Genomic DNA, 13,153 nt, shown 5'->3' with positions numbered 1-13,153 from the left:
GCGAGGTATTTGTTTTTGGTGGGGTTTCTTTGTTTGTTTGTTAACGATATTACGGGAAAACAGCTGGCCCAGTCTTCATGAAACTTACAGGATAGATGAGTATTGGTCTCAAATAGAACCTTCAATATTTTGGGAGTCATCTGGTCAAGGTTTTTGTGGCTACTGCCTCATACACTCATATGTAAGAGTGTAACAATCGCGCATGCACATACATGTGTTCTGATTAAAATGGCCGGTGAGTGTATACAATTCAGTTCACCATTCGAAATAAATGGACTAGGCTAAAGTCTATAAATGGACAAGGCTGTATGTCAGCCTTGGTTCGGAGGTTTCAGTTTTGAAAAATCTCATCTCATTATCTCTAGCCGCTTTATCCTGTGCTACAGGGTCGCAGGCAAGCTGGAGCCTATCCCAGCTGACTAGGGGCGAAAGGCGGGGTACACCCTGGACAAGTCGCCAGGTCATCACAGGGCTGACACAGACAACCATTCACATTCACACCTACGGTCAATTTAGAGTCACCAGTTAACCTAACCTAACCTGCATGTCTTTGGACTGTGGGGGAAACTGGAACACCCGGAGGAAACCCACGCGGACACAGGGAGAACATGCAAACTCCGCACAGAAAGGCCCTCGCGGCTCGAACCCGGACCTTCTTGCTGTGAGGCGACAGCGCTAACCACTACACCACTGTGCCACCCAGTTTTGAAAAATGTAAGAGTAAAATAATATAAAGTACAGACACTTGGTATATGTTATTTTTTATTTTTTTAATTACTCATTTTTATGGCTACTGCCTCATAGAGTAAATGTATATGCTATATTTACTGTATGGACATGATATCAGAAAACAAATTTATTTACAAGCAGTAGCCACATGTACCCATAGGGTACCTATTTTTTTCGCGATATCTTTCTTCATATCCATCATAAGTGCTACCAGGTGAGGTTTGTTTTGCCTGGCAACACTTATTTTTGTAATATCTAAAAAAAAAAAACCCCAGGCCATTATGTGGCTGGGAAGTTATTTAATTTGAGGGGAGACCCTAGCAAATAATGTGCATGAAATCGTTTGCTTCGCGCAATCAAGCAGACAGAGGAAGTCCGGTATGCGCACGCTTACTTTAGTCATCGTCATCTTCTTAATCTTTAGGGTTTTAAGGCAGCTGGCATCCAGTGTTGCATTACTGCCATCTAGAGGTTTACCTTGACCATGCACTGACAGTTACATCATTCTGTCACTAAACAAACAGCTGATCACACCGAGGTGCTCACTGACCGCCGATATTTATTAGTTTGGTCCTGCGTTTCCTTTCCTTCGCATATAACATAACGTCTTTTCTTCTCGCTTTCTGTTACTGTAGTTGGTCTTTCCAGTTTCATTTGCACACTCATGTCTGCCATTGTTCTCTCCTATTTCAAATTTGTATCCCATAATGCCTTGTGCGAATGGGGAAAGCCCACCACGTGATGCATGATGTAATATCTTGAATTGGGTCATGGTGAAGCACAAAAAAATAGCGGAGAATTTAGGGCCATGTGGCTCTAAATTCATTAATTGTTCTATGAAAAAGAAAAAAAAAACAGAATAAAATTGAAAGTCTGTGATTCGAATTCAGTAGGTTTCGGTCCATTAAACAAAAATAATTGGGTGTAGGGAAAATTCTTTTTATGACCTAAACTTGAAAAATCTGAAAGGCGGGCTACCTTTAAATGAATTTATACTTCAGGTTTTACTGGATTAATCAAGATTTAACCTTATTTCCTCCAGAAGCTTTGAATTTGGGTGAGTCTGACTCTTAAAACTGCAGACCACGTAATGTGTTATAACACATGCACCATAATGGGGCATTGGATAGTCCTTTGTTTATTGTTACAGTTAAAGTTTGAGTTTTATTGAAATTCTAAATCATTAAAACATAATGATTTATCATAACTAATACCTGCTTTTTGATCAACTTTGTTAACCACTTTTTTATTTAACTAGTAAATACATAGTAATAAAAAGGTTATGGTCAGGACAAGTGAAAAATCTTGCTGCTTGTTTGACTGGACAAGTGGATTAAAAAGTTAATATCGAGCCCTGATCTAAATGTAATATTATTTTCAGATGTTCCCTAAAAAAGGCCACAAGATTTTTTTGAAAAAAATGTGCAAAGACCTTCTTCTGAGACTTCTTTGAGTCTGATCACCATATTTTAGCTTATGCAATGGAGTACTGAAAACCAGGGTATTGAGTTGCACAGATATCATATTCTAAATTGATACACATACAAATTCATATTATACTGCAACAGCGAATTATGCCACAAAACATGCTGTAAGGTGTGAATCACTCTTTGTTTGCCAAGAAGCACTTGCAGTGCTTGCATGAGTTTCACCTGGTCACCAATGATCTTGCTTTTCTCCTGCTTCTCCTTTGTCAGATCCTTAACGCTGTCTGTCGCATGCTTGAGTTGGTCTGTCAGGTTCTGTACCTCATCCTCCAGCTTTACGATCTTCAAGCCTTGATCATTTATCTCACGTTTCATTGTACAGAAAGGTGCTTGCTTTAAAACAAACACATACACATATTACTTACGCTGTGTGGGTGTGTCAGATCGCATCATTGACAGTGGTGATGTTTACAAGGATTTTAAAACGTATTGGTTGTTTACTATACACATTTCTATGCATAACAAGTCATAAAAATGTAGAAAAATACCACTTTGTGGTTCACTGTAAGCTACATTGATTTCAACAAATCCCAAAACACGCACCTGCTTCTCTTTGATTTTCATATCAAGCTGAACACTCTCCTTGGCCTCCTTCGCCATCTGGAGATCATGTTCATAGTCGCAGCAGAGTACCTTGAGCTCAGCTTCAGCATTGTCCTTCATCTTCATCTGCTTCTGCTCAGAGTTCTTCACTTGCTGCTCCAACTTGGCCTGGAGCTGTCAAGTGGAGATGGACAAAGAGATGTACAATGTAAACTCCATACCTAATAATTCAAGGTTGGACTGAAAATGGATCCCAAGTCCACACAAAGTGTACTTTATAAACAGAGCTGGTCCACAAATAGAACAAGGGGGTACAATGTAAACTATTCTAAAAATATTAATGGTTACTGTACCTCGGTTTCGTATTGGCACCCTATCTAATGCACTACATCAAATTGGCCACAAAATATGAAGACCAGAAAACGAGTAAAAATACTACGGTGAGGAGCTGGGGCACTGGAACTCAAAAACCAGGTAAAAGATTCAGCACTGACACATGCACAGCTTCAGAAAGACAAGACAAAAAAGACGTGCCTAAATATAGGCTATCAGGTGAAAAAAATCAATCCAAATTGCTTGAAATGGTGCTCACTGAATTCAGAATTGAATGCAGAACAACATACTCTTTACAGAATTAAAACATGTTTATCCATTCTTGAGACATTACAAATCAAAGATTGAAAAAAAAGGCTAACTTTTTAGAAAACTGCCGTAATATTCTGTATGAGGATCACATGCTCCAAAATGGACCTCATTAACCAATGAGATCAGAAGTTTTTTTTTCTTAACTTTTATATTTTTCAAGATACAGTGGTGCTTGAAATTTTGTGAACCCTTGAGAATTTTCTATATTTCTGCATAAATATGACCTAAAACATCATTCACACAAGTCCTAAAAGTAGATAAAGAGAACCCAGTTAAACAAATGAGACACAAATATTATACTTGGTCATTTATTTATTGAGGAAAATGATCCAATATTACATATCTGAGAGTGACAAAACTATGTGAACCTCTAGGATTAGCAGTTAATTTGAAGGTGAATTTAGAGTCAGGTGCTTTCAATCAATGGGATGACAATCGGGGTGGCACGGTGGTGTAGTGGTGAGCACTGTTGCCTCACAGCAAGAAGGTCCTGGGTTTGAGCCCAGTGGCCGGCGAGGGCCTTTCTGTGTGAAGTTTGCATGTTCTCCCCGTGTGTATGTGGGTTTCCTCTGGGTGCTCCGGTTTCTCCCACAGTCCAAAGACAGGCAGTTTAAATTAACTGGTGGGTCTAAATTGACCGTAGATGTGTGTGTGAATGGTTTTGTCTCTGTGTCAGCCCTGTGATAATCTGGCGACTTTTCCAGGGTGTACCCTACCTCTCGCCCACAGTTAGCTGGGATAGGCTCCAGCTTACCTGCAACCCTATAGAACAGAATAAGCGGTGACAGATAATGGATGGATGGAAGGGATGACAATCAGGTGTGAGTGGGCACCATTTTATTTAAAGAACAGGGATCTATCAAAGTCTGATCTTCACAACACATATTTGTGGAAGTGTATCATGGCATGAACAAAGGAGATTTCTGAGGACCTCAGAAAGAAAGTGTTGATGTTCATCAGGCTGGAAAAGGTTATAAAACCATCTCTAAAGAGTTTGGACTCCACCAATCCACAGTCAGACCGATTGTGTACAAATGGAAGAAATTCAAGACCATTGTTATCCTCCCCAGGAGTGGTTGACCAACAAGGATCACTCCAAGAGCAAGGCGTGTAATAGTCGGCGAGGTCACAAAGGACCCCAGGGTAACTTCTACGCAACTGAAGGCCTCTCTCACATTGGCTAATATTCATGAGTCCACCATCAGGAGAACACTGAACAACAGTGGTGTGCATGGCAGGGTTGCAAGGAGAGCCACTGCTGTCCAAAAAGAACATTGCTGCTCATCTGCAGTTTGCTAAAGATCACGTGGACAAGCCAGAAGGCTATTGGAAAAATGTTTTGTGGGTGGATGAGACCAAAATAGAACTTTTTGGTTTAAATGAGAAGCATTATGTTTGGAGAAAGGAAAACACTGCATTACAGCATAAGAACCTTATACCATTTGTGAAACATGGTGGTGGTAGAATCATCATGGTTTGGGCCTGTTTTGCTGCATCTGGGCCAGGACGGCTTGCCATCATTGATGGAACAATGAATTCTGAATTATACCAGCGAACTCTAAAGGAAAATGTCAGGACATCTGTCCATGAACTGAGTCTCAAGAGAAGGTGGGTCATGCAGCAACACAACGACCCTAAGCACACAAGTCATTCTACCAAAGAACGGTTAAAGAAGAATAAAGTTAATGTTTTGGAATGGCCAAGTCAAAGTCCTGACCTTAATCCAATCGAAATGTTGTGGAAGGACCTGAAGCGAGCAGTTCATGTGAGGAAACCCACCAACATCCCAGAGTTGAAGCTGTTCTGTACGGAGGAATGGGCTAAAATTCCTCCAAGCCGGTGTGCAGGACTGTTCAACAGTTACTGGAAACGTTTAGTTGCAGTTATTGCTACACAAGGGGGTCACACCAGATACTGAAAGCAAAGGTTCACATACTTTTGCCACTCAAAGACATGTAATTTTGGAACATTTTCCTCAATAAATAAATGAGCAAGTATAATATTTTTGTCTCATTTGTTTAACTGGGTTCTCTTTATTTACTTTTAGGACTTGTGTGTGAATCTGATGGTTTAGATCATATTTATGCAGAAATATAGAAAATTCTAAAGGGTTCACAAACTTTTAAGCACCCCTGTACATGAAAATTGGCAGGCACATACATCATTGTATACTGAATACAAAGTTTGAATTTTTTTTAAAACCAATTATGCAAATTAGTCTTAATTATGGAAAAGGCTATTCATTAGGCAAAATGTTAAATTGGTACACTCTCTTCAAAGTTTCACCAAATGGCTTTATTTGTGCAATATAAAGCTGATCTTAACTTTTATACATCACAAAGGAGAAATCAATGTTAATTATAAAATATACAAAAATAAGCATTGAATGTCATTCACATCTATCATTCTCTATCAAAATAAAAACTTAATAAAAGAATATTTATAATACCCTCTTTCTGCTCTGTAGGCCTTTGCAAGTCTACTAGTACGGCCTACTAGTTGTGGCTACTGCCTCAAAGAGGCAGGAGCCACTATATCATAATGTTGTAAGAATGAGTGTAACAATCGCACACTGCGCATACGCATACAGGTGTTCCTATTAAAATGGCCAGTGAGTGAGTGTATACAATTTGGTTTACCATTCACAATAAATGGACTCGACTAAAGAAATCGCTTTCAGACATGTTTCTGCTTATTACAGAGGGAAAGTGCGTTCCTATTTTAAAATATACTCCAGGTTGTCCCTCTTTCCTCGCCTTCTTTGGCCAGTGGTCCCATGTGTGATGTAGATGTGACGCACTTCCGAGTTGTTATAGGAAGTTGTTGAAAAGATTATTGAGACCACTGAGCTCTAGCGCCAGGCCTTTTCTGGGAAATAAGAGTTTGGGTCATGGCGGTAGCGTGTGCATGTCAGCCTCGGTTCGGAGGTTTCGGTTTCGAAAACTAAGAGGTAAGAGTAGAATAATATATAAAAGTACAGACACTTGGTATATTTTACTTCTATGATTTTTTTTTTTAATTGTTCATTTTTGGATTACGCTTCATTTTTGTGGCTACTGCCTCAAAGTATGCTATACAGTGCCTTAAAGTATTCATACCCCTTGAACTTTTTCACATTTTTCCACCTTACAACCACGAACTTAAAAGTTTTTTATTGAGATTTTACGTGATAGACCAACACAGAGTAGCACATAATTGTGAAGTGAAACAAAAATGATAAATGGTCTTCAAAATTTGAAACAAATAAAAATCTGAAAAATGTGGTGTGCATTAGTATTCAGCCCCCTGTACTCTGATACCTCTAAATACAATCCAGTGCAATCAATTGCCTTCAGAAGTCATCTAATTAGTTAAGAGTCCTACTGTGTGTACTTTACTTTCAGCATAAATACACTTGTTCTGTGAAGGCCTCAGTGGTTTGTTCGAGAACACTGAAGAACAAACAGCATCATGAAGACCAAAGAACTCACCAGACAGGTCAGGGATGAAGTTCTGGAGAAGTTTAAAGCAGGGTTAGGTGTTAAAAAAAATCCCAAACTCTGAACATCAAGAGGCACTGTTCAATCCATCATTCAAAAATGGAAAAAGTATGGCACAACTGCAAACCTACCAAGACATGGCCGTCCACCTAAACTGACAGAGCGAGCAAGGAGAGCACTGGTCAGAGAAGCAACCAAGAGGCCCATGATCACTCTGGAGGAGCTGCAGAAATCCACAGCTCAGGTGGGAGAATCTGTGCACAGAACAACTATAAGTCGTACACTCCACAAATCTGGCCTTTTTGGAAGAGTGGCGAGAAGAAAGCCATTGTTGAAAGACAGGCATAAGAAGTCCCGTTTGCAGTTTGCCAGAAGCCATGTAGGGGACACAGCAAACATGTGGAAGAAGGTGCTTTGGTCAGATGAGACCAAAGTTGAACTTTTTGGCCTAAATGCAAAGTGCTATGTGTGGTGGAAAACTAACACTGCTCATCACCCTGCACACACCATCCCCACTGTGAAACATGGTGGTGGCAACATCATGCTATGGGGATGCTTTTCTTCAGCAGGGACAGGGAAGCTGGTCAGAGTTGATGGGAAGATGGATGGAGCTAAATACAGGGCAATCCTGGAAGAAAACCTGTTGGAGGCTGCAAAAGACTTGAGACTGGGAAGGAGATTCACCTTCCAGCAAGACAATGACCCTAAACATACAGCCAGAGCTACAATGGAATGGTTTAGATCAAAGAATATTCATGTGTTAGAATGGCCCAGTCAGAGTCCAGACCTAAATCCCATTGAGCATCTGTGGCAAGACTTAAATTGTTGTTCACAGACGCTCTCCATCCACTCTGGCTGAGCTTGAGCTATTTTGCAAAGAAGAATGGGCAAAAATTTCAGTGTCTAGATGTGCAAAGCTGGTAGAGACATACCACAAAAGACTTGCAGCTGGAATTGCAGCAAAAGGTGGCTCTACCAAGTATTGACGCAGGGGGGCTGAATACTAATGCACACCACATTTTTTCAGATTTTTATTTGTTTAAAATTTTGAAGACCATTTATCATTTTCGTTTTACTTCACAATTGTGCTGCTCTGTGTTGGTCTATCACATAAAATCTCAATAAAAAACTTTTAAGTTCGTGGTTGTAAGGTGGAAAAATGTGAAAAAGTTCAAGGGGTATGAATACTTTTTCAAGGCACTGTATTTAGTGTATGTACATGGTATCAGAAAACAATTTTATTTATAAGCAGTAGCCACATGTACCCATAGGGAACCTATTTTGTTTATATGAAATAATATTTCAATTAATATTCATAGCTTTCAAGGCGAACCTCAAAAAAATTGTGTGAGCCATGTCCAAAAAACAATTCCAGTTAATAGAACCGAAATTAACTTCTGACTTCCGTTTTTTAAAAATATCATTCCGACCACGAAGATCTCAATTTTTCATCAAAACAACTACAGTTATATTCTAAAATGTTTATTTAGATGAATCAGTTTGATTTGAAAAAAAAAGTAGGTAAAGCTATGAAAACTCACTTCAAAGTTTCCTGTGAATCATAACATCAAAACTAGCAGACGGAAAATTTTGCTGAATACTTTACCAGGAACAGCGAGAGCGAGCGAACATCCCTATAAAAGTTATCTGATTGACAAACTGATCAAAAGAGAGAGAGCCTGACCACTTTCCCGTGACTCAAAAATCATTGGTAGTTTCTCGACATCACGCGAGCAGAGACTGTACTCTGTTGTACCAACTTCAACCTGCCATTACTTCCAAAGTACTGAACAGATCTTAACGAGAAATTTCTTTGTTTTCAAATATGTTTATTAGGAAGCCAATCAATCATTTAACAGCGAAATTAACAGTCAACAGTTATGTTTCCTTTGTTTGTTTGTTTTTTACAGAAGGTGAGAATAAGTAATCCGTGACAAAAAAGACTAATGACAAAAATGTAAACAAGTAAACAAGCAGAGCCCTGCATCAACAAAGCAGATGAAACAAAAAGGACCGGACAAAAAGGACAGGACCCCCCCCCCCCCCCCCCAGGAGTGCATCGAACTAGAGACTCAATCAGATTCTCTTTTGAGATGAGAGACCAAAGGTTGCCAGATTTCATCAAAGTTCCTCAACTTGTCTTTCAAAATAAACCGAATTCTCTCCAAATGTAGGGTGTCTGTCAAAGCAGTCAACCAATGCTTAAATGAGGGTACCTCTCTCTTCCTCCAGTTAAGTAGGATCAGTTTTTTTTTGCTGTTATAAGGCCATATGACAGAAGGTGCTGTTGTGCACTATTTAGCTTCCAGAGCCCCTCAGATGTTCCCAGAATTATTCAAATAAGATCTGGGTCTAGTTGAATCCCCAAAATATACGAAAAGAAATCAAATATTTCATGCCAATAGTTTTGAAGTTTGGGGCAGAGAGCGAAACTATGAGATAGGGTAGCCTCCATGGACCCACATTTCTCACACAAAGGAGAGACTTCAGGAAATATTCTATGCAGCTTCGTTTTGGAGTAATGTAGTCTGTGCAATAATTTAAATTGAATCAAACAGTGTCGAGCGTTTATAGAACATTCATGGATGTGCTCCAAACTCTCCTCCCACACATTGGGAGGTATCAGGGCTCCAAACTCTCTTTCCCACTCCTCTTTTATCCTGTCCATCTTGGGAAGACACATGTTTTGCAGTATCTCATATAGTTGCGAGATTATGTAGCGTGGATTGGGGAACAGATTAAATAAGCTTTCTATCTTAACAAGATACATTTCTTTGGAAAGCAGAAATTATAAGCTTTTTAATGATACTATTCATGATAGAAAATATTCAAGAGTTAAGCAATGACAGATTTGGAAACTTAGATGAGCGTCTGCATGCACAATTTTCACAGCACGACCGGCGAGCGCCTGATATGCCTACTATACTAGCTAAATACAGATAAAAATAATGATCCCCTGAGCAGAACCAGAACAAGAATAAATGATGAAAATAGGGGCATGCCAACAGTGCTTGATCCTCACCTGCTGCAGCTTGGCTTCATAGGACTGTGTACTGTCCTCCATGGCATGTAGGTGGCAGTCCTCAGCTTCCTGTAACAACCTCTCGTAATTCTGCTGCATTATCTTCATTTTCTCCTGCAACTCAAGGTTCCTTTGGTACTGCACAGTCATACTCTCGGAGTAGTTTATTTCTGGGAACAAAATAAGCCATGCATTTTAAATTGTGTAATATTGTCATACAGGAAGGAGTAGTCCAAATAAATAGGTATACTTTTCGAATAAATTGTTGTAATGCAGTTACAAGTACACCTTCAAGTCCACCCAAACTCTATTTTAAAGTATAAACAAGCCATTCTGTGAAATACAAGGAAACAGTGTTAACATATAATTAGTGTATTGACCCTGATCCTTCAGCTGTTTGGTATAGTCTTCTTCCGTCTTGGTCAGCGTCTTCTCATAAGAGTTCTTCTGAGCCTTCTTCTCATTATTCAGCAACTGCAGGGAGATGTATACCATTTTCATTAAATTATTCATCAAGATGTAATATAACTTTGTACTCATTTGTCACATTACTCAAGAATATAATAAAATCGGTGGTGCTGGGATGGTGCATTGATTACGTACTTAAATGTGTCAATTAGCGTTGTGTACATCAAGGCATTTTATTCTTGCAAATCTCAAAGAGCCATCTAAAAGACGACCCCACTGCATGGCGTTTGTTAAATTGCACGACTTTTGCTATCAACTGGGAGAAGACACAATTTAACTTAAAATAAACTAAGTTGTAAACAAATTGTTTACAACAAGAAAATCAACAAACAAATAACCAAGTTTTGTTCTTCAAGGGAAGATCTACCCACATCAATCAGAACTGGAATTGGATGAAAGAGGAGATAAAATGCTAGTGAGAGGCCTGGGAAATTCGTTAATTTGGCCTAATTACTAACTTGTTAGGAAAAAAAATGGACAAAACAACGATCAAATTTTGCGCGGAGTGATGAGTTGTTTCAACCAAAACAACTGGAATGGAAATCCGTGGAGAAACGATGGAGGAGATACGATTTAACTGAATTGTGGACGACGGATGAATAACGGACGCCATGCCATGGCAATAGCTCATCGGCCTTATGGCCAGATGAGCTAATAAAAAGTGGTATTGTCAGCCATTTAAAACATTTCAGAGCATAGTGGCCTCTGATGACACGTACAGTGGTGCTTGAAAGTTTGTGAACCCTTTAGAATTTTCTATATTTCTGCATAAATATGACCTAAAACATCATCAGATTTTCACACAAGTCCTGAAAGTAGATAAAGAGAACCCAGGTAAACAAATGAGACAAAAATATTATACTTGGTCATTTATTTATTGAGGAAAATGATCCAATATAACATATCTGTGAGTGGCAAAAGTATGTGAACATCTAGGATTAGCAGTTAATTTGAAGGTGAAAATAGATTCAGGTGTTTTCAATCAATGGGATGACAATCAGGTGTGAGTGAGCACCCTGTTTTATTTAAAGAACAGGGATATATCAAAGTCTGATCTTCATAACACATGTTTGTGGAAGTGTATCATGGCACGAACAAAGGAGATTTCTGAGAACCTCAGAAAAAGTGCTGTTGATGCTCATCAGGCTGGAAAAGGTTACAAAACCATCTCTAAAGAGTTTGGACTCCACCAATCCACAGTCAGACAGACTGTGTACAAATGGAGGAAATTCAAGACCATTGTTACCCTCCCCAGGAGTGGTTGGCCAACAAAGATCACTCCAAGAGCAAGGCGTGTAATAGTCAGCAAGGCCGCAAGGACCCCAGAGTAACTTTTAAGCAACTGAAGGCCTCTGTCACATTGGCTAATGTTAATGTTTATGAGTCCACCATCAGGAGAACACTGAACAACAGTGGTGTGCATGGCAGGGTTGCAAAGAGAAAGCCACTGCTCTCCAAAAAGAACATTGCTGCTCATCTGCGGTTTGCTAAAGATCACGTGGACAAGCCAGAAGGCTATTGGAAAAATGTTTTGTGGATAGATTAGACCAAAATAGAACTTTTTGGTTTAAATGATAAGCGTTATATTTGGAGAAAGGAAAACAGTGCATTCCAGCATAAGAACCTTATCCCATCTGTGAAACATGGTGGTGGTAGTGTCATGGTTTGGGCCTGTTTTGCTGCATCTGGGCCAGGACGGCTTGCCATCATTGATGGAACAATGAATTCTGAATTATACCAGCAAATTCTAAAGGAAAATGTCAGGACATCTGTCCATGAACTAAATCTCAAGAGAAGGTGGGTCATGGAGCAAGGCAACAACCCTAAGCACACAAGTCATTCTACCAAAGAATGGTTAAAGAAGAATAAAGGTAATGTTTTGGAATGGCCACGTCAATGTCCTGACCTTAATCCAATCGAAATGTTGTGGAAGGACCTGAAGCGAGCAGTTCATGTGAGGAAACCCACCAACATCCCAGAGTTGAAGCTGTTCTGTACAGAGGAATGGGCTAAAATTCCTCCAAGCCGGTGTGCAGGACTGACCAACAGTTACCGCAAACGTTTAGTTGCAGTTATTGCTGCACAAAGGGGTCACACCAGATACTGAAAGCAAAGGTTCACATACTTTTGCCACTCACAGATATGTAATATTGGATCATTTTCCTCAATAAATAAATGACCAAGTATAATATTTTTGTCTCATTTGTTTAACTGGGTTCTCTTTATGTACTTTTAGAACTTGTGTGAAAATCTGATGATGTTTTAGGTCATTTATGCAGAAATATAGAAAATTCTAAAGGGTTCACAAACTTTCAAGCACCACTGTATGTAGTACTTAGAAAGTACAGAAAGTGCCACACTTTTCTTCATTTGTTCGAGTACGTCTGAGTTTCTCAGAGTGAAACTTGCACAATGTACATGACTTGAAACAGAGCTTATATGAATATTTTCATGCTAGTTGTGATGCCTAATATGTGACCTAATCAAACTATCATTATCTCCTATCCTAATCTCGTGAATGAGGCTCTACAGAAAGATGCATTATCAGCCTGAGATTTCAATTACTGACCTGGATTTGGTCTTTCAGAGCGTCTGTCTGCTCGAGGTAATTCTGCATAATCTGTTGTGCCTTTTTTTTGGAGTTCAGGTTGCTCACATTCAGCTGGAAAGACCGCTCCAGCTCCAGCCACTTGTTGTGTGTCTTGAGCTCATGTATATTCTGTTCCTGCATGATGACAAAAGTTGAACACGGAAAACTAATGAGCTGGACATCAATGCAA

At 39.4% G+C, this 13,153-nt stretch overlaps 1 protein-coding gene across 1 annotated transcript in view; it reads right to left on the bottom strand.

The window, feature by feature from the left end:
• LOC132869096 (cilia- and flagella-associated protein 57-like) overlaps positions 1–13,153 on the bottom strand; it is a 53,345-nt gene that overhangs the window by 14,911 nt on the left and 25,281 nt on the right. Inside the window, exons 13-17 of the mRNA XM_060902450.1 lie at positions 12,943–13,098; positions 10,286–10,379; positions 9,906–10,075; positions 2,756–2,933; positions 2,358–2,545 (exon numbers count right to left, since the gene is read on the bottom strand). Of these exons, the coding sequence (XP_060758433.1) occupies positions 2,358–2,545; positions 2,756–2,933; positions 9,906–10,075; positions 10,286–10,379; positions 12,943–13,098 (786 nt within the window). The remainder of the gene's footprint in view (positions 1–2,357; positions 2,546–2,755; positions 2,934–9,905; positions 10,076–10,285; positions 10,380–12,942; positions 13,099–13,153) is intronic.

Source organism: Neoarius graeffei, chromosome 2, assembly GCF_027579695.1.
Source record: "Neoarius graeffei isolate fNeoGra1 chromosome 2, fNeoGra1.pri, whole genome shotgun sequence".
Taxonomy (NCBI): Eukaryota; Metazoa; Chordata; class Actinopteri; order Siluriformes; family Ariidae; genus Neoarius; species Neoarius graeffei.
This window is presented reverse-complemented; position numbering and strand designations above follow the sequence as displayed.